The sequence below is a fragment of the Erithacus rubecula genome (assembly GCF_903797595.1).
Source record: "Erithacus rubecula genome assembly, contig: SUPER_Z_unloc_2, whole genome shotgun sequence".
In the NCBI taxonomy this organism is placed as follows: domain Eukaryota; kingdom Metazoa; phylum Chordata; class Aves; order Passeriformes; family Muscicapidae; genus Erithacus; species Erithacus rubecula.
In genome coordinates, this window is record NW_027635860.1 from 1,358,023 (window position 1) to 1,384,001 (window position 25,979).

The 25,979-nt window shown below is 42.6% G+C and overlaps 1 protein-coding gene across 8 annotated transcripts in view; it reads right to left on the reverse strand.

Moving 5' to 3' along the window:
• Positions 1-25,979, reverse strand: part of LOC306814823 (PH and SEC7 domain-containing protein 3-like) — a 114,897-nt gene that overhangs the window by 30,125 nt on the left and 58,793 nt on the right. For 7 of the 8 annotated variants that reach the window (XM_079331270.1, XM_079331268.1, XM_079331267.1 and 4 more), the window contains one exon: positions 5,870-5,913. In XM_079331270.1, the coding sequence (XP_079187396.1) occupies positions 5,870-5,913 (44 nt within the window). Of the gene's footprint in view, positions 1-5,869; positions 5,914-16,022; positions 16,284-25,979 lie in introns of those variants that run through there. The other variant, XM_079331274.1, reaches the window with a different exon arrangement.

Below are 25,979 nucleotides of genomic sequence, written 5' to 3' on the forward strand. Positions count from 1 at the left end.
TCATTGGCCTACTGCTGTGTGCCTTCCCACTTCAGCACAGGAAGTTCTACAAAAATTTTTTATTACACAAAGCAATAAGGACTTCTTCAAGTACACTTTATTTGAACCTCTCTCTCAATTGAAAAAGTGCAGGCATTTCTGACAATTTTGTCTGTCCTCACCCTTCATGGGTCATATACACTTACTAGTTGCTGGTAAGTCTGAACCACTGTGTGTTACATGCTTCTTAGATATATGTCCATTCCAGAAGCAAACTCTCTCAACATGAGTCTGAGGCACCTAATCCAGACTAAAATCTCCCAAAGGACATAAGCACACAGGCTGATTTGTCACAGAGAAGTGTCTTGTGAATTCTGGGATTTCAGCCAAGGACACAGCAGATTTCTCCTTGTCAGCAGAGACCAACTGCAATAAAAGGCTTAATACTTTTTTGGAATAAGCTATCTCATTTGGAGCTATGGAAGTGAATTACTGTATACTGATCAATTGTCCTGTGGGAACATACTAGTGCCCTTAACCAAGCAGCCACAGTGGTGTGATGAGCAATCCTGTGGGGGAATCCTGGACACCACTAAGAACTGGGGCCAGTGCTCTTAAACTCAGCACTTCTGGAGTAGCTATTAAAACATTTCTCAAAAGACATGGTGGAAAGGCCAAAATAGCATCTGCTGTCATGACTACTGACAGCATTGAACAAACTAACTGGTCTTTTGTTCATCATGAAAATGGGACATCTTTGAGACTCAGAGGTTTCAGGCATTTCTGAGAGCTGAGTGCTCTGACAATATGCACGAGGGCAAGATGCACGAGTCTGTCTGCAATAGGCAATGAAGGGAGACAGAGACAAGAAGGACTCATTACAAACAAGAAGTGGAAGAAAACCAGGGGATCTGGGACTCACTGGTCAAACACAAGAAAAAAGCAACATGATTTGGAGGAATGTCAAAATAGCAAAAAAAGTTCAGGTATTAGCTTTTTCCACAGGTACCTTCCACAGCTAGCTGAAAAGACAGGTGCCAAATACTGTTTATCAGGGATTTAACAATTTGAGCTTAATTCTAATAAGCCTTTAGGGTACTTCTTAAAGAAAGAACTGCAGAAAATTCTGGGGGGCTCTGGACATACAAACCTGAAAACTGATCTTTGTCTGAAACCTTAAATTGTGGGGAAGGTGACTACCTGCCCATCCTCAGACAGATCACCCATGTGCTGTAATACCCTCAGTGTGAAGACCTCTAGTGATGTGGGTAAGAGTGAGTGGGTGGCAGTCTCCATGTAGGTATGTTGAGAGTCATGGACATAGTGTTACAAGAGCTCAGGTCCTTTTGAAGGGCAGGACCACTGCCTCTCTTTTCCACTTCATACAGGAAGTAGCACAATTCTTGTGCCTTTAGTGGAAAAAAGCCCACAATGGTTCCAAACACCTTTCAGTGTGCCAAACATCATCATGGGGGTTCAACTAGGCTTGAAGAAGTCTTAAGAGATTTTCTGCAGAAGAAGATCATTCCCAGCTCTGGGTCTGGAAGCAATTCCTCTGCTGACACCTCCTTGATGACTGAAAAGGACTGAGAGCTACAAAATTTCATTTAAGTCCCACTTTCCATTCATAGGCAATGGAGCCCATAGTGTCTCTGCTCTGCAGAGTACTGGTGACAGGAAAAGGTTACCATCTGTAAAGTTTATCTAAGACTCTGCTTATGGTACATGATGTCTGCAAGGCTTCCCAAATCAAGGAGCATCGGTTCCACCTCTGTAAGCCTGTCTCTTTGGAAAAGGACCTTCAGAGAGAGCAGTACATTCCTCTGGCTGCCTATGAGAACAAGCATACCAAAGCCAGGATCTACTTGTGCTATCACTTGCAGTCACAGCATTGAAACAGCAATGTGTGCCTTCCCAAATATATGTCAACTCAAAACCAGAAAGAGGCTGCCCCTTATTCTTGAACACACAGATATGAAAAACATAAAAATGCAGATGATGCCATTTTGGTGAAGAAAAACATTTTCTGCCTCTCCCTCTTCCTATATAAGGAAGTCCCATTTATGTCTTCTGGGAGAAAAGCACCATCTGATTCTCTCAGTAACAAAATTATTTCTGTACACTCTATTGTCTGATTTGGGGCTCTGCCTCAGGAAATTTTGAAATCATTAATCTGAAACAATGTGGTCAAGCCCTTCATTTTTAAAACTCTGCTTAATCTCTGCATTTATTCAAATAGCAAACTTATATGACACAGGAGAAGCTTGAGATCATTTATTTAAATATTGCAATTGAAAAAAAAAATCATGTCTGCAACATGCATATGTGGTACTAAGAGCATCTGTATTAGGAAATTGATTTGAGAGAAGTTTTGGCATCTTTCCCAGTGGGAGGAGGGAAGAAAAGAGAACCAGATTGAATACCACCTGACCCTGCATGAAAATCAATCAAGAAGCTGCAAACAGAAAACAGCCTAGAACCTGGGAGACAAAAGTTAATTATAATAGAAAGTTTGACCTAGAAAAATTTGAGCTTCAGCACAAATATCTTTGTAACTACGTACATCTCAGTATCACCATTTGATTGGGTAGCATCTCTTTACCACCATCACTGTTTGAATGACTTGTTTTGTTTTGGCTGAAGTAAGGTAATTTTTCAGTGTAGTCCAGAAAAACAAAAAAAAAAGAATATACCATGCCCCTGTAAGCTTCTCTGGATAAAGAAGTATATCATTGGCTACTGAAAAACTAAGTAATTCTCCTGGAAACTACACTGTTCTGCTGAGAGGCACTTTTGGGATACAACTGGCTCAAAAGAAGCCATTTTAGATTCAGCAATTTTGTAAATAGAGCTTTGAGAGTTCATGTATTAATTCTAGATCACCTATTTTAAAATGATAATTTTTTTATTCCTATTATCTTCAGCAGTAAGCAGACACAGTATTACAAAATAACAAAAACAATAATGGCCACCATGACATTTCCATACAGACATCATGCAAATAAAAGACATTTAGCTCTGGCATCTTTGTAATCAAATGTTTGGTTTTTTTCAGCTTAAAGCTGACAACGATCAGTGTGAAAGCCAAAGAATGAAAAACACCTAAGAACCTTGGGATACAGTATTATAGACAACGAAGGGATGTTACAAGGCCAGACAATCTATCTCTTTGCCTCTACGGCTGGATCTCCTCATCCTAATCCATTCCACACAGAACAACCAATTCACAAAAACCTCCAATGAAAGCACTTCTGTAGTTCACCCAGGCAAACCTGTGCCTTGGTTTAAATTTATAGAAAACTTCTTTAAAGGTTGATTTCAAATTTAAGCCCATCCACAACAGACATGAAGAACAGTTCACACCTTTGGGGCTTGCAGTATGGAGTAGAAGTGTGCTTTCAGGATCCTACACTCACCAGTTCAGTGTAAATTCCAGGTAAGATCTACTTATTTTAAGATTATGGTATGTGATTCACTTTTAACTTTGTGGAGAACTTGAACTACGTACTACTGCTGAAGAAGAGCTGTAATGCAATTCTCTCTTCAGAGGTGTACTCACTCTTTTCTGTTCTAAAAGGATAAATGAACACTCCTACTGAAATTCTCTGGTAAACATCTGCTGGTTAGGTTGTCACTTCTCGTGATTACAAAATTGAAGTCAATGGTAGTCTTTTCTTTGTGTGGGCTTTGGATCAGACTATAATTCTATTGGAAATGTACTGCAAACTGTTTAAGACAATAACACACCTAGCCCACAATTAATAAAATAAGGGTTGGATAGTAGTCTTTCCTCATCTTATGTTTCACTGTTACTCTTTCCTGCCTATGGACTTACTCACAGCCATTAATCCACTAAATAATGTACTTTCAGAGCAGTTCTTAAACCTTTGCTTAGATCATGAGTGTCTTAGATTCTCAAAGGATTTCTGGCTGGAGGAAAGGCATTCCTTCCAAACAGCAGCATTGCAGGAATGCTTATACTGGGGTTTGCAGTCCTATCTTTACCTTTGCCTTACCTCCCATTTCTTACCTTGCCAAATGCATCAAGGAGACAAAAGAATAATCTTTGAAAGAGAGAGGTGATTTTCGTTGGTCCCATCAGAACAAAACTGACCACGTCTCCTTACCATTTAGCTTTCTCTGCAGATCACAACAGTAGAGCAAGAGAGTTATGTGCCTTCTCCCTCAAGCTCAGGCAGCCCCAGGGCTTCTTGGGGTTATTACTTTACGACAACCACACATCTCTATAAAAATGAAGAGAAACATCTTCACACTCCCTCTTCCAGCAGTATTCTCAGCTCCAAAGGTTTTGACACAGCCCAGAGTGAGCTCTCTCTCTCATCACGGAAATAATTTGTACCATCACTCCTAGCTACACGTCAGTCTCAAACTGGAACAGACAACTGGCACCTTTGAACATTCTCCTGTAAGAAGTCAGCTTTATATCCAACAAAGAGTCTGAATTATCCCTCTTCCAGCTTGCGTGGAATTTTCCCCCAAACAAAGGGCATGGATTAGACTACATAAATGCCAAAGCAGTTACCACCTATACAGGAGCAAGATCTCATAAATCACCTCGATTGAGGTTCATGGGAGCAGAGCCAGTCATGAGCCAGCTCCCACCTGGAGGCTGCCCAAGTGTATTAGACACGGTATGGTCTCTTGGCAAGAGCTGGAGGAAAATTCTGACATTGAGAAAGTCACATAATGGATTCTGCTGGTTCTAAACTACCTGTGACAGTGTCTGGCTAACAGCTTTGGTGTGACATTCACACAGCGTGTTCCAGGTCCAAGATACAGTCTGTGAAAATGTCTCCCACCACGACTTTCAATACTCATCAGAGATGGCACTTGCTGATTTCCATTAATAGCACACCTTCTTTACTACTCTGACATCACCTAGCACATTTCTGAACTGGGACAGAAATCCCACTTGGAACCAGCTGCCCTTGCAAGGCTGCATACCCTGACAAGAAATTTGTGTGCAGACCATGAACTTAAAACAATGAAGACCAGAAGCCACTGGGCCTACAAGACCTACGGCAGTTGCTAGAACTTCTAGCACAAGAAGTGTAGAAGCACGCATTCCAGACATACACTGTTCCCAAGAAGATGAAGTTACAAGTATGTAAATACATGCAGGGAATTACCTTTGTATAGCTAAAATATATAAAATATATAATTTTCCTATTTTATACCAAAATCCACTGTTCTACAAGTGGCAAAATCAAAAGGAGACACTTCTACCCTTTCCTGGCATAAGAAGACTATATGAAACCTAAGCACAGAGAAATGTCAGTTTAACACAATCAGAAACTGAAGCTTTTTCTTGTCTGCAGCATTTACATAGTTAACAAGTGTTAGCCGGTCAAAAGCAACTAAGGATTGGAGGGAGTAATATCAGACTTTGTCCAATTTATCATCTTTCACATTAGATTGTTGTCAAGTTATCCATAGTTAATCAGGAGACAAACCAAGACAATCAACCAACAGCAGGAAACTCAATCCAAGAAGTGTGTTTCTATTCAGCAGTTCTGACACAATGAACAGAAAGATAAAGGGAGACGTCAACTTCTGTTTTATTTATGCAGTCATAGAACAACAGAGGATTTAATTTCTCACTTTTCAGGCTGAAGTTTCCTACCAAATGAAATGTCCTCTTTCCTTACAAATGCAGTTGGCTCCTATCATTGACAACTCCCCTTGCTGGAGAAACAGATGAGGCTGTATTGCCAGGTCATTCATTAGCAAAAAAGCAAACTCATTATGTATGCAGGCTATCTTCTACAGGCTTTGGAGCCCACACAGACAGTGACATAGGACATATAAACAGATTACTACAGAGGTACTATTGTTAAACTACTAATTTCCACAATAGAAGTATACTTACACTGCCCATTCCAACTTCTCATTCTTGATTGAATTGTAGAGGGCCTGCAAAGGGAAGGAAATGAGATGGAATTATTGTTTGACCCCTACTACACATACATTGATATGTTGAGGAAAGATATCCAGCTAATACCAGCAAGCAAGCAGTCTCTGATCAAGAAAGTTCCATAATCTGCTAACAGCAGTGTGAGAACCTTCAGCAGAAATTTCACCTAAGAAAAAATATGGAATGTATGTTTTGAGATCACAGTCATTTTCTCAAGCAAGAAGTTTTTGAGGTTTGTGCCTTCCTAAGAACATAGAATCATGGAATAGCCATGGAAAGAACCTTAAAGATCATCTAGTTCCAATACTCCTGCCATAGGAAGAAACACCCTCCACTAGGCCAGGCTGTTCAGAGACCCATCCAAACTAGCACTGAACACTTCCAGGGATGTGCATCCAGAGCTTCTCTGGGCAACCTGCTCCAGTGCCTCACCAAGCTTACAGTAAAGATTTCCTTCCTTACATGCAGTCTAAACCTATTATCTCTCAGTTTGAAGCCATTGCCCCTTGTCCATTCCTTACACGTACTTGTGAAAACTACTCGTAGGCTCTATTTAGGGGCTGGAAGATGACAATTAGGTCACCCTGAAGCCTCCTCTTTTCCAGGCTGAACAATCACCATTCTCTCAGCCTGTCTTCATAGGGAACGTGGTCCATCCATCTGATCATCTTGCTGTCCCTGTTCTGGACTCACTCCAGCAGTTCCATGTCCTTCCTGTGCTGGTACCCAGGGCTGGGTGCAGGGTTCCAGCTGGGGTCTCACAGAGCAGAGCAGAGGGACAGAATCCCCTCCCTCCCCTGCTGCCCACGCTGCTCTGGATGCAGCCCAGGACACGTTTGGTTTCTGTGCTGGGAGTGCCCATGGCTGGGTCATGTCCAACCTCTCACCCACCAGCACCCCCAAGTCCTTCTCACAGGGCTGCTCTGATCTGTTCATCCCCCAGTCTGGGTTGATGGCAGGGGTTGATCTGACCCAGGAGCAGGACCTTGAACTTGGTCTTGTTAAATCTCTCAAGATTCCCTTTCCTAACTTGTCCAGGTCAGTCTGGATGCCATCTCATCCTTCAGCTGGGTGTCATCTGCAGATTTGCTGAGGGTGCATCTGATGCCTTCATCCATGTCATTAATGAAGACATCATATAGTACTGATCCCTGTATAAACACTTGAGAAGCACCACTTGTCGCTGATATCTATCAGACCACTGAGCCACTGACCATTAACCTTCTGGATGTGACCATCCAACCACTTTCTTACCCATCTAACAGTCCATGCATAAAATTCATCTCTCCACAATTTAGAGACAGGCATGTTATGAGGAACTCTATCAAAGGTTTTACAAAGGTTCAGACAAATGACATGTATAGCCCTTCCTTTGTTCACTAACATGGTCACTCCCTCATCCAAGGCCACTGGGTTGGTCAGGCAGGACTTGCCCTTGGTGAAGCTGTGCTGGCTGTCTTGAATCACCTCCCCATTCCCATGTGCCTTAGCATAGTTTCTAGGAGGATCTGTACCATGATATTCCCAGGCACATGGTGAGGCTGGGAGGTCCCTGCTTGCCGGAGTTCTCCTTCCCACCCTTTCAGAAGATGGGCACAATATTTCCTCTCTACCACTCAACCAGGACCTCCCCTGACTGCCATGACTTTGGAGAGTGGCTTGGCAACTACATCAGCCAGTTGCTTCAGGACTCTGGGATACATCTCACTACTTCTAATAGACTTAGGTATATTCTAGCTCCTCAGGTGGTCATGAACCTGAACTTTACTTACAGTATGCAAAAGCCACAAGACTATGGCATTGAAATTCAAGGTTCAGTCTCATTCCTGACACTCAATGAGATGGTTTTGCCAATGACTCTAATGGGAACTTAAAGATTTCAGCATATGGGCTAATCAGTGAGAATTTGCCAGAATAGCTATCCAAAGTCCCTGGGCCTCACAGACACCTGAATGCTTTCTCAGTCACACATCTAAACATAAACATGTTCAACCTCCAAGTGCAAAACAGAAAATGAATGTCAAGCAACTTCTATGCTTGAAGATTACTATCTTGGACTGCTGCCCACTAACACCATTCCTCTTTCAATTCATAGGACATGTACCCAGTAGGCTTGACACCAAAGGAAACAGTTCTGTTTTTGACACATGCCTGCAAAGAAAACCTGACTTAAGACTGGGTGGGTATCAGACAGCTGGGATGGATTTTTTTTTTTGAGAGAAAGTACATGTATCAATTGGAGAAGAATGCCGTATTTCAGGCCTCCAGGAGCTGATGTATACAATGGTTAAACTCCTGGTATTACTGCAAGCTAATCGAGTTCTTCAAATAGGTCACTTAACTCAAGTGAAGTATTTTGGTATGGAATGTCCCTGATTCTCACACATACAATCTGCATTTGTAATTTACCTTACATACATAGCTAGATTTACTCCCTCTGGCACATAACTCCTACACAGCCTCAAAATATGTTAACGTGTAGAAGAACTGTTGATGCACATGATTAGCAAAAAGTAACACATCAAGCATGAACAAGGCTGAAAATCACATACTATAATAGCTATGACATGATGCTCAACAGAAACAGTAACATTTAGATAGCCTTAATTCTGACCCAAACCAAAAATAATTTGGAAACTGAAGAGTTGAAATTAGTCTTGTGCATTTGCCACAAATGAATTTGAATGATAAATACCATGAGCATATCTCACTCTTCATTCTGTCATCCACTGGCTCCTTTCTGAATCTGGAAGTCTAATTTGAGATCCTTAATATTCAACTCTGTGGAAATCCGGCTTAACCATACACAAGCGGGTCAAACATTATGGCATAATTCACCTCATGCTGATGCTACACAGGTAGCAACTCTTAGTCAAGAAAATAGGTTTCTCAGAGCAATACAACAGATATGAACACCAGGAATAATCATGCCTCATCCTACTGACACTGAACTAGCAAAGAGAGGACCTCACCACTAAATGAGCTTCACTGTGCTATTCAAATAAATACGATGAAGTATTTCCAAATCTGGAGTTTTCACTATTTCTATAGAACCTATCTTCTTATAAATTGTATAAGGAGCTCTGAACCAAAGGCAAACTGCCAAAGGTGAACGGATGGGCATTTCTGGCAACTCATAGGCACTTGCTTGATTTTCAGCTGAAAGCCATCAAGAGATTTTAAGAACACTCTGCAGAAAGAAAGCAAGAGTTAATATTTCTCCTGCCAATTCAGCAGAATTAGATACAACTCCATTTTTGTACACAAACCAATGCTGATACTGATTCCTGCAGTCATCGAGCATTTCTTACATGATTTGGCCAAAGCCCCTGTCTTATTCTTTGACTTGTTCTTTTCTTCCTGCCTATGACTCTCCTGCATTTTGAACCAGATATATTCTCCTACATTTTGAGCCAGAAAATTATATCTAAATACAAGGCAAAGAGGCTGTATACTTCCCCCAGTTGCCTCCCCGGTTTTTCAGAAGTAGTATTCTTTTCCTCACCTAGGTGAAGGAGTTTTAGAAACAGCAAAAGCCTGGCTTGAGGAAACACATTTGTTGCTCTCTGGCCCAAATGCCTACAAGATTGGGTCGAAACCTCTGAAAATTAACACCTGACCTGCGCAGGTTTTTATGAGATTTCAACAAAAGCTTCAAGCTTTTGCCTTGTAAGAAGTAAGCTATGTTTGTCCCAACCTTTACTCATAATGAGCCAGATACTGTCTTTTTTCTTAAGGGAGTAACAGACACCAACCCAGTCATACGACACTCATCTGACCAAGGACATGGCATCCCCCACAGACCATCAAATAGAGCCTGTCAAAAAGTTTCTGGTATTTATGAAACAGAAAGAAAACTGCAGAATATGCACAGCCCAGGCAGCTGTACATGGCACATTCTGTGCCATGAGTGTCTGCCAGGCATGTTCACTGAGACCTCAGCAAGCAGACCTCTCCTGAGATGCAAATACATGAGTTCTCATGCCTGTTCCCCAACCTACATCTCTGGCAGAGACTGCTGCAAGGCTGCACACTTGCTGCTGAACTCACCAGCCTTTTCAGAGCTGCTTTATGATCCTTCTCCAAAACAATTTATACTTAAACATTTTCCTGATGGCTACCTGGGCTCTCATATGTTCCAGAGAAGCAAAATTTCCTCCTGTCATGTTTTGCAACCAGAAGCGCAAGTGTAAGCACAGCACCTGTTCTCTGATTTATTTCATGGCTATTCCCCAAGGCACTGATTCAGACAGCAGGTCTTTTCAATATACATTTCTCCAGAGTATGACTAAACTAAACTTGGAGACAAGCACTTAAAAGCTTCACTAAATTGCAACAAAGCTCATCAGAGATTAAGGTATGGACATGACTCTCATTGCACTTAGCTAGCTGCAAGGACAGATTTTATTAACTCATGTTTACTCTCTGGGAAATGAAAATAGAAAAATAAAAAGGAAATAAACTCTCATTTAAAGCACTCTTACAGGCTGACACTTCCTACCTGTAAGCCTGGGAAGTGTTTGGCAAATTTGCTATGTAACAGAAAACAGGAGGCAAACCACAGCAGTGAATGACAGAATGAATATTGCATAGGTGTAATCTTCCAAGCTGGACTGATATCAGTCATAAAGTAGAAAGACTTTCTATCTCTTTTGTCACCCAAGGCTACTCTAGACAGGATCCAAACTCCCAGATACCAACTACTCAGCAGTATCTGACTTCAATGCTTTGACTTTTTATCCCTATTACCCAGAACACAGAGACCTATTCTTTACAGCTTAAAGCTTCCCTCTTTCTGATAAGTGCTGATCTCTAGGTCCACCACACCTCAGACCCCACATGACTGTAAACTCCTTGGAGAAACAAGTACAATTTTGAAGGCAGAATAAAAGAAATCGACTGCTGCATAAAGCAGAACAATAGGCAAAATCCTAAGCACCCCCCTTATTTTAACTCCAATGCTCTTTCCTACAGCCCCAATTTAACCCTTAGAAGATTGCAGTGTAAAAAAAAAAAAAGTGGAATTTGTTACATACTTGTGAGATTTGTTTGTATTTGTTCATAAACTAAGCAAGAAACACTTTCCTATTTAAGTGGAAGGCTGTAGCTCTAAAAAAAATGCCAAATTCCACCTCCACTTCCCCTTCAGTAAGCAAGTAGGTGCACAAAAACCAAAACTATGGAGAGAATGCTTCTGAAAACTCCAGTTTATTTTACAAAGCCACCAAGGGAGAAATGATTATCCACCACCCTCACCTTCCTCAAAATCTTGTCACATGCACGAACCACTGGACCCATTTAAAAAGGCTTAACACCTGCTGGCTGCCAGTGACGCTGTGAGTCAGCCTCTGCATACAGAGGTAGTACATGGAAGAAAGGCACAACCAGGTGTGCACACAGGGTAAAGACATAGCAAACTACCCAGATACTAAGAGTGGTAAATCATCTAAGTTACAAGTAGGCACAGAGCCCCCAAAGCCTAGTCAGCCAGGTGCAAGATGTTTAAAGAGATCTCAAAACAGTGTACAATTCCCCCTCTCAAAAAGCAACATAGGGCTGGCTCCTGAAGCAAGCTACTGACTTTCTGTTTGCACTAGCTCATGCAGAAAAGCCTGCCAAGAGGGAATTTTTTTACATTTTTTACACCTGCTCCACACATAGAAGACGAGCCAGAAACACCTGCTGTAAGCCAGTAAATAGGCAAAACAAAAACTAAGTTCATAGAGACAGCAGGGATGACCCAGACTGTCTTTTCTAGTTCTCGTCTCCCATGGTCTTTGCTTGCACCCAGCTCCTTCCTGATTTTTGGAGTCATTGTTGGAGGAATGATCATCTGATCATTGCAGAGGATAACCTGGGTGGCTTTTGACACCCCCCAGGACAGGCATGCACATGTGGTCTAAGCTGGACCCTTGCCACACTTCCCTGCTGCCACTGCCAGAAGCAGCCCTGCCTGGATACACTTCTTCACCTCCAGCTGATAATGGCATGGTTGACTCCAAGCAGCAAGGAAGCCCCACATACACCTCTGGGCAAAGACATGCTCAGTATTGGAAGTCACAGCACCTCCCCCAATCACTCAGCACCTGTCCATCGGCTTTGCCCTTTGGAGCTGAGCAGTCAAGACAGGCATCAGCTCTGGCTGCTGCCATATGTGCTTTACTGGAGGGAGAAAAAACAACTGAAGTAGCACAACTCTACAAAAATAAAACAAGTTACAGAGGCAACAGATAATAGACATCACAGGTGTCTGCATGGAGTCCTAGTAGGTGTTGGTGTGCTCATTCTTTGGACAAGAGCACAGCTCTGTATCACTGCCTTTTGACAGGTCTGGACAGGGAGTAACATGTAGCTATATACCACTCGTACTTGCTGTTTAGGTGACTACCTGAAGGCTGGCCCTCACTCAGAATACAGATCTCTGCTACTTCACCACCTGCTATTTGCCACCCTCCCTCAAAACCCAGATCTTGACATTTTCTCCTGTCCTCATGCACAGATCAGTAACACCTGGCAAGAAGAGGATAAGTGCTCTGATCACTGAGTGCCTGTAGCTCCTTGCCAGATTCAAAGCCCACACACTCTCGATTTCTCATGCACCTTCCCCCCTTTTGATGGGGATGCAGCAAGGATGCTAGAATAGTACCCCAAGAAGCCTGTGCATTAGTGCATGGCATCGCCTGTCTGCTGGTATCGGTCTGAATTTTAAATTCCACTGGTTTGTACAACAAACGTTCTTCTAACAAGCCAGCATACATTATTCATAAAACAGCATAGAGCTGTTCAGCAGCATATGGAACCGATGAATGTTGTTTTGGTGTAGGAGGAGATAGGGCTGATAGGAATGTTTTAGGGGGAAGGAAAGGAGATCATTTCACCCAGGGAATTTCAAGTGCGTCACCAACCGGAGGAGAACATTTCGAAGAGAAACTCCTCTGTTAAAAATCTGGTTTGCATGGAGAAGGAGGGGGAGGGGAGAAAGAGAAAATGGAAAGAGAGATTGTGCCAGATATATCATCATAAAGCAGAAAAGGATGGTTAGCTGTGGCTCCTAAGAGTTAAGAAATTAATGCCACATAAGAACTGCATCCTCTGTATTCATACACATAGCTTGCTTGAAAAGATTTTTTTTTCTGTACTTGCTGAAGTGTTTCATCCATGTCATTGTAAAAACAGCATACTGAATTATTATAGAAAAATAGAGAAAAGTCTAGAGAAGTATTCTTGATAGTGGACTACCTACAGAGCCTATTTCTACACAGCCTATTTCAAGCTGTTTTATTGGCCCTGTGCATTTGCAGGCAGGACAGGCACAAGTACTTGGCAATTCAGTCCATGGCTGCAGAAGAGAAATCTGTCAGAAGAAGAGACTACTGAGCATGCTGGGTCACACAGATGATCCTAAGATACTTTGACTCACCTTGCATGCAGTCTGGACTTGAGCCTGCCCTCCAGAGAACAATGGTACAGAATTCACAGTATCTTTTCACAGGTTCTCCTGCTGGCCTCAGGCTGCAGTACTGCCTATAACATATACTCAGGACATATCTCCCTAGTGAAGACTGTCCACACAGTGGCACTACCTGATGTGTGTCAAGGAGATGCAAGGTACTTGGGCTACCTAGCTTCTCTGACACTGGCAGGAGGCACACCTCATCTGCAGGCACCATGTTGGTGCTTTGTCCATGCTAACTAAAGCATATTAATTAGCATGCATAGCATTATACTCTCTAGCTTACCAAAAGAGATTGAGTCACATAAGTGAAAAGGAAAAGAGGAGTACGTTTCTGAGGCACAAATGGTTTAAATCCATCTCCTATCCAACGTCAGCTGAAGCAGTCGCAGAAACAGTTCTTAAGCACTGTAATTACTTTATATGGGGAGCAGATAAAATGCAAAGCAGTTCAGACACAAAGAGGGGAACACACCAAAGAAATATGAAGAGGACAAGTCTACAAACCAAACCTTACTTAAGACTGAGGAGATTTACATGGCATCAGTGTCCAGAAAAACCCAGCCTAGAACTGAAGACATTTCCTGAGAAGTGATGCAAGAACACGTATGCATAGTTACACTGATAAAAAGAGCTCCTTTGCCACACTACAGATTAACAACCTCCAGGTTGTTCCACCAACACAACAGTATCGAAGAGCCAAAGCTCAATTATAAATCAGTTCTCTAGATCAATGACATCTTAGCAAAATAAAAGGGCAGACAAAGATCAGAAGGGGAAACAGAGAGATGTAAAGAACAGAACTGTCCAAAATCACGAGACCAATCACTTGCAGAGCTGCTTGTCATCTTATCAAGGAGGCAGGCACCACTGAAGGGAATGCAGAGATCTTCTCAGCCCTCCATAACACAGTCTTTATAAATCTTATATGCCCCACAGATACGAAAACCTTTGTTTGAAATAAGGAAACAGCACAACAAACCAAAATAAAGCTGCAGTGTACTTCCCAGCTTATTGAGATAGGCAGGAAAAGAAGTGGTTATGTTTCAAATAACAATCTACAGCACTTAGAAGGAAGAAATGTGAATTCCACGGAGGAATGAACACAGAGCTTTCATTACTGCAGTAGTTAACTAATTGTGTCAGACACAACCCCTGGGAGAAAGTCCCTGCCCTGAGGACGCTACACCATGCATACACAGTGGACAAAAAGCCTGGCAGAGGGAAGATACAGAGACTAAGTAATTAATCTAACATCAAAGACTTGAGTTTTTACTATATGCACGAGAGTTTTCATGAATAAATCCTGTCACCAAATACTGTGCAATAATTCCCATGCTTAGGGTGAAAGTGATCATGACAGCAGGGTCCCAGATCACCTGCAAAATGCAGCCCTTACTTTGGTATTTGCTGGAGAAGCACATACTGCACCAGTAACAGCCTGAAAATGATGGCCATGCTATTTCTCTGCCCCAATTCAGCAATACACTATTTTTTAGGTATGGTTTATATGGTCCTGAAAACAGAGGCTCATTAAATTGAACTGAAAAAAATACTTAGATTGATTTCTGGTTGCAGTACCCTGTGATTTAAGTTATACAGCTCATGATCTAAAATGCCATACAACCTGTAAGCTAGCAGAGAGTGATCTGCTAGGAACTACTGTGCACCACTGGGGTCTTTTCACCATAGTAGAGGAGGTTTCTCACAGAATAGACAGGAGATTTAGGGAAGGGACACTACAGGAAGATCCATATATGTGCCTGCTTTGCATGGAAACGGACCCAAGACGTAGTTAAATGCTTGGCTGATGCTTTTAAATATTTCACCCTGATTCAGCATACCTTTGCAAGCGGTTGTATCTTTTAATCCCAAGGTCAGAATCAGGGCATTTTGGTCACTGCATAAAGTTCATCCAACCCTTGGAGACATGGAGCACTTTGAGACAGAGACAAATCTTAAAGCACTTGCCAGGAGTTCCTGGATGCTTCTCAGTTATTGTGCGGGAGAGAGGGATGAGGGAAAAAAAGAGATGCTGCATGGAGTGGAGGTTGTTTGCTTAGGAACTGAATAACTGGGCTGGGCTGGATGAGGAGATGCTGCACACAGTCCCTGTAGCAGCTGGGAATTGTCTGTGCTACCACCCATTACAATACACTAATGTATTCCTTTAAATGCACAAGCAATGCCTTCCTAATAAATACTTGACAATAATATTTAATCATGCATGCAAGTGAGAAAATATTTTCACTTAACACCACACCTACTAAACCCCAGAGCTGTAGATAAGGAGTAAATTTTTTTTTTTCTACAGGAAACAATTCCCATTAAACAGATAATCCCAAGGACATCACCTGCCAACTCTGGCATGTTTCCCAAGAGTAGAGCTCTAACTAGCACTGTCACTAGCAAGTTTTCCCTATTTACTATTGCAGCAAGCTCAGGACATTCAACTAATACCTGATCATTGTAACACCAGAGCTCTTTCACCTTCAGGTCTCCCCTCAAACGCAGAGGTTTTTTTTCATGACCTGACAGCAATTCTGTGATCACTGCAGATCATCCAGAGCTCTTAACTCGTGCAAAGCATAACCTTTTCACAACACCAACCCCATGCCTAACCAAGCAAAACACTACTAATATTTAGTCCTTTACCTTGCTTTCTTTAGTAGAAAACTCAGATGAGTTGGAGATTTTCATAGATTTTGACCGATGGGACTGCCGCCAGAGAGATTCTTCTCGGGAATATTTCACCGAACCTGTGGCTCTCACCCGGACTTTGCTGGTGCTCTGAACACTATTAACTCCAATCATTTCCAAAAGTGAGTGTATGAGATGGGAAAGAAGAAAGCTAATGAAACTTCCCAATCCTCTGCAGAGGAACAGAAAAAGGTTACGACTAGAGAGCCCAGGCTCAAGCAATCAGTGTTAGCTTAAAGCACACTAGGCTGTTTTCTCCAGCATCTTCAGGCACAGTGTTTGGAGCCAGCCTGATTGTTCCAGGCATTGCTCACGTCACTGCATGGGAGGAAAAAAAAAGAAAAAGAAAAAGAAGAGGCTGATAGAAACTCCTCCCCTGCTCTGCTCTGCTTCCCTCTCCAGCATCAACTCCCCCTTCATACACACACCAACAGTGAGAGGGAGAGAGGTGGAGAGAAAGATGCTGGAACAAATGCCAGCAGATCAAGCAAGACATTCATTTTCAGTTCACACGGCCACACTTCCCTGCCTGCAACAGCCTGCCACACTCATTACTGCCTGCAATAACAAAGAACACTGTAAAAAGAGTCTTCAATCACCTGCCAGCTAAAGGCTTCTGGATGTGAGAAATACTGATGGATTCCCAAAGCACCAGAGAAATGAGTGAAAAACCACAGCACCACAACAGAGTACTGGCAAGCCTCAGAGAGACAAATCAGCAAATTTCCAAACTCTAAGTGTTTGTATTCATTAGCCAGAGTCCTTGGGATGCCTTCCCAAGGTGCAAGAGAGAGCAAGACCACTTTCTCTCTCTAAAAGGGCTTAGGGGAAAAGAGATTACTTTCCCAAGGTGATCAATGCAAATCCATGGCAGAGGTGCTGTGAACAAGCACCTAGGGACTCATCTCTCCACTCAGCAGCCAGGAGAGCTGTAGCCATACCCCTTCACAAGCAAACATGCTTCACAAGCCACATGCTCCAGTGGCTGACCTCACAAGTGATGCAGCAAACCCATACAGCCAGTGATGGGAGGGCCACTACCACTGCTAAAGGCACCACTCCAACCCACAGCAGCATGGCTCTGGAGGCCAGGCACGCTCTCTGCCTGAAGCCACCTGCCTTCATGCAGGGGGCAAGGGTAGGCTGAGGCCAAAAGGAGCTTGTACTCCTACTGAGGGTGGATGCGCTACATATAGGAAAAGAGAGATGTTTACCTCAGTGTTGCAAAAGCACCATCATTTCTGGCTCCTGGAGACCCAGAGTGCAGCAGACTGTGCATTGCCATGGCAACGTGCTCCAATGTGAGAGAAAGAGAGAGCGATTGCTCTGCTCTACTCTGCTCAGCACAGGATCAGCACAGCTGCCGACACACACCGGACAGGTGGAGCAGTTTGTGTGAGCAGCAAGGCAAAAGTGGACAATGGGGACATTGTCCCAGACCCAGAAAAGGCAAATAGTTTGTGCAGAAGGTGCACAATGAGCTGGAAGACTCTGCAGCAAGGCTAACACCAGGTTAAGCAACCTGCCCCATACCACCATATCACCAGGCAGGGCAAGGACAGCAGCAGTGGTGTTGGGTTGTGGGAGAACATGAGGGCTCTCATCCCACTCCCACTAAGACACACAGGGAGCAAATCTGTGCACACAGACAGCAATGAGGCAGTGCTGCCCTGGCATCTTGAGGTCAATGTCCCATGCTGAGATCAGGCAGCCAAAAGCTGGGTGAAGAGGCTCCAGTCTGCATTTACATCTGAGTCCCATTACATGTATGCCAAGCCATGTGAAAGCAAAGTAAGAAGTTTGCCTACCCTATGTCATGCGCCCAACAGCACCCAGGGGTAAGTAAGTTGCGCATGAACTGAGTGGACTTTTACCCTGGTTACATCTTCCCTTGAAGCCTTTTGCAGTTAGGAGTTTATATCCTTACAGGGTAAATGGCTAGACAGCCACATAATGGTCCTGGGTGAATTTTTGCTCATAAAAAGATGCTGCTGTCCTCCCCAGCAGGCAGTAACCTTTCTGACAGCATTAACCTTTTGCTCATGTTTCCTCCCCAGGATGCTACAAGGTGCATACTCTTCCCACAGACTGTAATAGGTGTAGACCTGCTGACAGACTACGGTCAGTGGAACAGGGGACAGATTACCTAAGTATCAACATAAAAACTGTCCCTGGGGTGGGAAACTTCTGATTCCTCACAGATTCTGCCTCTCCTGCTTGAGGCACAGATATCTTCCCTTCTGGCCAACAAGAAAAGTACATTTTCATTTCCACAACAGTCAGATCTAGCAAGTCCATCCCTACCTCACACATGAAGATCAAATCCCAAATGTACCCCTCTTTTACACAAACCTGTCATTGCTAAAGGATAGCTGAAAGGAATCTTTCTCTGAGTTACTCCTGCCACTTTGCAAGAAAGGTTTTTTGTTACTTAACCCATGCGAAATTATCCACTGCTTGTGGGAAAGCTTTTAAAAAAAAAATCTCTTCTTAGAGGAAATTTGCACTGCAGTCAAACCACTCCAGATGAGCTAAGCAGCAGGTTCTGACAGATGCTACGTAAATGGCCACAAATCACTCTCTATCCTAGCAGCCCCCTGCCTAGCAGATTATTCTTGCTCTCAGATTTATAAGGCCAACTCCCCAAGCACCCTCAACACATCTGAAATAATTATACTCCCTAAATATCACACACAGGCCTAGGCCAGTGTCAATTACACAGTGCAATTTTATTAAACACAAGCCAGACTGAATCAAAGCAGTATTTATCTTCTGTTTCCCACACCACCATCACTGCTGCCTAATTCCAGCTGTTCATCTAGCATTCTCTGAGCTGAAGTTAGCAGATGCTCAGGCAGGACAGGAACCTTGCTTCAGAAAGGAACAAGACTGTTTCTGCAGCAGCCCAAAATTCCAAGGATGACATGGAGTTATGTTCTTTCTTCTTGTTTCAATTGAGTATGGAAAACTCAGCTCACTCTCTCCCAAATAAAGCCTCCCGATATTACGCATTTGAAGCCTTAAGCACCTTCAGATTGGGAATTCAGTTTAGATTTCATCAGTGTCCCTGATTTACACCTGCAAGCAATGATACAGTCTTGTACTCCTGAGGCAATATTCTGTGTACACACTAATTGTTATTCTGGGGAAAGACCATGCTTTGACATTAGAAAAGACCCACCATTTTAAAAATTAGTATGCACACAGGATTGATTTATGTTTGTAACTGAGCAACAGGGATTTCTGAGGGAAAAGTGTGGGCTGAAATAGCTGTGCAGTATCAGAAAAATCAGGGCTGACCACACCCCGGAGACCCTGCAAGTATGACAAGAATTCAGGATCTTCCTCTTGTTCAGAGGTCAGCAAAAAGGTGGTAGGAAAGGGGCAGAATGTAAATATTTGTTTAGTTGGTGACACAATTGGGGTGAACAAAAGGACTATGACCCTATATAGCAACCTTCCCTATCAGTTCCTCTAAGGAGCAAACTATACACCAGCAGAAAAATTTTAAACTTGGCGTCAAAACAGATGCAGGAGCAGAAAACTAGAGTCTCTATTATTCTTTCCACCTTGTCCTTTTAAAACCATACAAAAGCTTTTCTCTTGTCACAAGGCACTATGTCAGACCCCATCACCCATAGAGGAAATGGGCAGCTGGTCCAACTTACCCTGAAATAAGCTCCTTCCCATCTGTTCCTCCCACCAGTCAAGTTTCCCTGGGAGGCAAAACGTATTCAGTCCTTGTTTGGTCTTCCTAATGTCATTCAGTGAATCAACAACACAAGAAGAAAAACTGCAGAATTCAAAGTAAAATTCAATATTGGCTTTTGGGGTACAAACCTAAGGACCACATTACTGCATCTACAGAACTCCAACGTCCTCAAACAAAGTCACAGGAATTCATTAGTTAATTTAAATCTGATGTCAATGACAAATACAAATAACACAAGCTGACAAAACACATGAACACACACATATCAACTACTTAAAATATACCCTCAGAAGCCAGTAGCGTATTTGTGTAGCACAGAAAAGCAAAACTACTTAATGTTGCCAATAAATGCTGCTTGTTAAATAAACGACGTTAAATCTTTCCTTTGCCCTTCGTCGTTCATTCTTTCATCTTTTTTTTTTCCTTCTTCCCAAAACAAGAAGGAAGGGGAAAGTCAGTTCTGACAGATAAGCTACTCTTACACAGTGGCTAAAGAACTAGAGCTTAAAACTGATCAACATAAAATTTGTGTAATATTAAGGTAACAACTTCTGAAGTCTGCTGACTAGGGGAAGCTGACAATCAAGATTAAATCTAAGTGTCTCCTGTGAACAACAGAAATACTAGAGCAATCACTTCATTTCTACATGCACAAACAACCAGATCAACAGGAATCCTAGCAGGATAACAGTTGGAATGGTGGGAGAACGATGGATGACTGCATGAGGGCAACTGAACTATCTCTGGTTTAGGTTATATGAGAAGAAGGCTAAAAGAGCATCCACAGCCAGCAGCTCACGATCACTGCACAAGTATTTACAACTAACTTTTTACATCAACAAGCACCTAGAAGTAGCAGAATGACAAAACCACAGTGACTGGAGGAAGATCAAATGAATCCTGGTGTCACAGTGTGGGAGCCCAGGGTGTACCCCTGGCCTCCTTGGGGGTCTCAAACCCCCCCTGGCAAGGGTCTCAAAGACTCCTGAGTGAGACCCTGGTGTCACAGGCACTGAATTCCAACCCCTGGGGAAAATTACCAACATAGAGGGAATGGAAACAAGCCACCAAAATTAGTAAAGTGTAAATTAGATTGTTAGAACGTAGATATATAGACTTTTGGGAATGTTTATGATAAGGGACACGTGGTCAGAATGGAGAATTTGGGGGGTGGACACCTTTTCCTCCTTCTTCTCCCTGTCATCCATGTTGGGTGACACATTGGCACTTTTAGATACGATGGGGTCAGAGCTGGACCACTTAACAAGATTGTATTGTATTGGAAAATTGTTGTAAACATGTAGCATGTAATTTAGACTATCTAAGATAAGCCCTGCCTTCACCAGGCAGATTCCACCATGGATGCCAGGCTGAGCAGACCGCTGCTGGCCAGGCAAAAGGTCCCTGAGATAAGAAACAATAAACAATCCCTGGAACAAGAGAAAACCGTCTCCAGCAGTCTCTCTTTGGCTGCTTCAGAGAAAACCAGGGTTTGAACCACCTTCGTGTCCCTCTGGGGTGATCTTGGGGCAAAGGAGGAATCTCAGACTGGTACATCACAGTATCTCTGGGATTCACGCTGCATTCTGTACCAAAAGAAACCACTCCTAATTTAAGTGCCCTGCTGAAAATGATAGGAGATCACAGGTTTAATGAAAACAAGATGTTGGATAATAACAGGGATGCAAAGATATCATGCACCCTGTTATCCTGACTAGCACTGCAAGTGAAAAAATGCCTTTAGCCATCTTCCTATTTCTTGCAGCAGATCTGAAAGCAGCTGTTTCACAGACTAGTTGTACTTCCTGGCAGAGCACTATAGTACCCAAGGGGGGGAAGTTCCTCTTCTTGAATTCCTCCTTTTAAGAATGATCACCTGCTGTCAACAGAGCTCATAGAAATTAAGTGAGCCATATAGTGGATTAACACAGACCACCAAGTTCCTTAAGTTAAAGCAGACAAATGTAATTACAAAAAACAGCAATACTTGTGGCAAACCCATAAAAGCATCAAAGCCCTAAAATTCTGCAGAGGTTTGACAGAAACCCATAGGAAAGCAATCAAAGAAGTGACGCAAAGTCTACATACTATCTCAGATCAGCTACAAACAGTCTCTGCCTCTGTCCCTGCAGTGAAATAAACCCCTCACCCTAGACATCTGCATTAAAAAAACAATCATCCTCTAAGGCTTTTCTCTAACTCAAATAGCAAAACACAAGACCAACAAAAAGGAAAAGAGGAAAAGAAAAGGAAGAACATGGAAGTGGAGTGGAAAGGAAGGAAGAGAGCAAAATGAAGGGGGCAAAAAGAAAGGGAGGGGGCACAACAGGCAGAAGTGGGAGAAGAGAGGGGGAAGAAAGAAATTGAGGCCACTGTAAGATCCACACAGGTAACAAGTGAGTCTCACCTGTGGCTGTAGGCATTGCACTACAGTGTGGGGAAACAGGCACAGTCTTCGACATCCATTTTCTCCACAATTACATCTACCTATAGAGTCATGTCCAGCTACCTTGCCCCAAAAGCAGGTGAAATCCTTCCCACCTCTCTTGACACCTTCCAGAACCCATCTGTCAACAGCACAGTGCCTTGGATTTGTCCCATATTTGTACAAGGATCGTGTGAATACTTAATTGTCAAAGAAAGCATGACCTCAGAAGGAAACTAAATATTCCATTTAACATCATAGGAAAAGAGAAAAAAAATCTGAGTTTAAGGAACAGCTTAATAATCCTGTTTGAAAGAAAACAGTGTAACTGGGTCACAGAAAGAATAGACCAAAGCTATTTGAAAAGTGCAGCAACAAAGAGAAAGAAGGAATACCAAAGATTTATACAGCAATAATCCTAAAGCTGGTGGAAGGAATGTTCTTTCTTCTTCTTTTTTTTTTTTTTTTTTTTTGGAAAATACGGTATAAATTATATTCCTACTCTTCCTTCCCTTGAGATGCAGCACAGAACTTAAATTTCAAGCAGTTCAGTGGGTGGAAGATCAAAGAATGTTTTTCAGAATTTGTTTTCTACCTACATGGAGGTGGGAGTAATATGTCACAGGGACTAAAATGTATGTGTGACATTGTATTAGAGAATTCCCAGTCTGAAAAGAGCCCAAAATTCCTCATTTAAAGTGGCAGAGTGCATCATTCTTGTAGACTACCAGTCTGTATGCTCCACACTTGACAGCCGACATTGATCCTCAGGACCTGCTATGCATTTCAGTTGCAGCAGGAAACAAGTGACAGCCATGGCAGACAGGCTGGAGAAGCCAAACATCAAGTAATTCCCTTGTCTGATCCACCCGGACAAGACATTACAGACAGCTTGCCTCCACAGATGAAAATTAACCCTCCAAATTTTCATTATGAGGCTGGTATTGAGCCACATAATTGCAGCCAGTAGCAATGGAAATTCTTAGCTGACTCTGCTTGGGTTTCACTCCTTCCTGACACAAAAGCCTGGTAGGCTAGGTGAGATCTTCTGAATAACAATTGGAAAGAAAAGAGGTGAAAGGTTGAAGAAGTAAAAATAATTCAGAGAAATGCAGACTGTCAAAGCAGAATAGGCCCATCCCGAAATCCAGCCTGCTTCCCAGTTAGATAAGCAATCTCTTGTACCACCTCTAGACTACACAAAGCAATCCTAATTCTTGGATAACCTTCAAAGAATTTTCTGTTTTAAGTCTTGTTTAAAGTTCTGATTTCCCTGCTCAGAGACACAGTTGGTATTAGGCTTTTGCTATCATGAGGCTTTCTTCAACTCAATATACAGGTTTACTTGACCTGAGAAAAAATATATAGACCATAGATTTTTCTTTTTATATGCACTGAGGCAAGTTCCTGAAATGCAGAAAGGAAATATATTTGCCTTTCAACAGGATAGGATGGTGTCAGGAAGCTCCATAATTTAAAGGGCACAAGGCAATACACATACCATCAACACTTGCTCCAATTCTCAGCTCTGCACAAGCATGCTTTAAGTGGTATTGCTCTTGAATAGGACAAATGACAACACCAAAAAATCTCGAAGTTGAAGAAAACAAAGACTGTCCTGGCAGGAAGGTTCTCAGCAAGGATGGAGAAGAGTGAAGACAAGCTGGGTGTTCCCTACAGTCACTATGGATCTGTGGCTCCTCTGAGAGTGAAAGGAAAGTATACTTTCAAAAAACAACCATTTAAGACAAGGACTAATGACTTAATCCTGCATTCCCTGACTTTTACACTGCCAGACTAGACTCTGCTGTCTCCTAGCAGCTGAAAGGGGTTTTCTATAACAGATCTATTTCATACAGATAAGAAATGGTGCAAAAACATTATTTCCAACAGAAGTATTTTTAAGAGGTAAAACTTCACTTTGGTGGAGAAACAAGGAGGCAGACCTCTGTCTTATTTAGTGGAGCAAAGACACTGTTCCTCTCCCTCCTCTGCCCTCTGCTGCAGAGTGTTACAGCAGTCAGTGCAGTGCTCCTGGGGCCATCCTGGCATGCTGTCACATGCTCTCATCTCCCCGACTTCATCAAGCTTACCTGGAAGATGGAAATTTCTTGCCAGAAAGCAACGACATAGATGAAGTACAGAGACTGCTGATTAGAGCAATTAGGGTGCACACAACAGTCCAATTAGTGCGAGCTCCTCTCCATAAAGGAGGGCTGAGGCTCTGCACGGAGAAGTTAGCTACCTGATGCTCATTCTCTCTGCTAAATACCTGAAATGACTGGATGAAGATGCTAGTAATTCTCTTTAAACTGAGTGTTTGCTTTGGAGGGCTTTCAAAGAGAATTAAAAAAGAGAGGGAGAGTGAGAGGAGGCAGAAAGACAGTGGCAAAAAACCCCCTTAATTAAAGTGCAGGGAAGTGACGGAAACATAAGATAAACCCTACTTTGCAGCTTCTTTAGGAAATTGCATATCCCAGGAATCCTGATCAAGAATTCAGATCATTTAGGAATTAAGGAGGACGGGATCTTCGGAAGAGTTCCGCACCAGCAACTCCAAGTTAATTTGGTCACTTCATTACAGTGCTTCTGCAGGAGATAAGGCCTACCCAAAAAATAGCCTTTGAGAAAAAGAACATTTTTTAATGCAGGATTAGTATCTTATCTCCATCAGCAGCCCCTTAGAGGATGAGTCTAGCCAAGTCCCTGCAGAGCATCTCAGGTACCCTCAGCGTGATGGAGGCTCCCACATGGTATAATAGGTCACTGAAGAGCTACCATCCCCTACCAGAAGACACACAGCCACATATGACTTCCTCACTTCCAGTGTTCATGTCATGGGGCAACACTGTGACCAGTCAACCCATGTAAGAGATTGGATGATGCCTGCAATTCCATGACTGAGGTGTCTTGGACACTGTAAATGCAGAGGACATTTACTTATGTAGTACAGGGACACTTTGCACATAGCCTAACAACAGAGCACCCTGCCCAGAATATTGACTAACAAATGCAGGGATCCATTTCCTCAGTGATACCTTCTTGCAATCTGTGGACCACAGAAGACATTTTCTCTCCTTACATATGAAAGGCCTTGTTACTGACACCTTCTTGGAGTGGGCTCCCACACTCCTTGTCTCAAGATGACAAGGAAAACATTGTGGCCAGCACCATACCAGCACTTTGTTTGGGAGGACCACACTATCCACAGAAATTGAAGCAAGAATGTATGGTCTTTCCAAGCCAATCTCCTCCTCATTCCAGAAAATCTTGTAAAGCCCAGCTTTGAAGAAGGTTTTGGTCACACAGTACAATTTCCCAGAATATCACTGTGAGATGGTATCACTACAGCAGATTAAAGCTAGTGTGAGCATGTGAGAAACAAACCATTCTTACACTATACTCATGAGGTTTGGCACTGACAAAATGTCAGATTGATTTTGTTTTTTTCCAAGGAGGGAGATCCTAGCCACAGCTTCCCTTTCTACATATATACATGTGATGAATACATTAATACTACAAGCTGAGCCCATGGGCAGAAGTGCACTTTTAATCAGAGTTTGGCATATTTGTCTTTATGGGTCCCAACTTTAAAAGCAACCTCAGATCTGACTAAAGGTGTGAGGATAAAGGAAAGGCAATGAATCTTTGTGCAGATGGGGGTAAAAAAGCAAAACCTTTTTAAATGCTAAATGAACAGACAGCAAGACACAAAGTGAGCAAGATCACATTAGCATTTCTCATTTCTACTTTCAAACCAGAGTGAAATACCTGT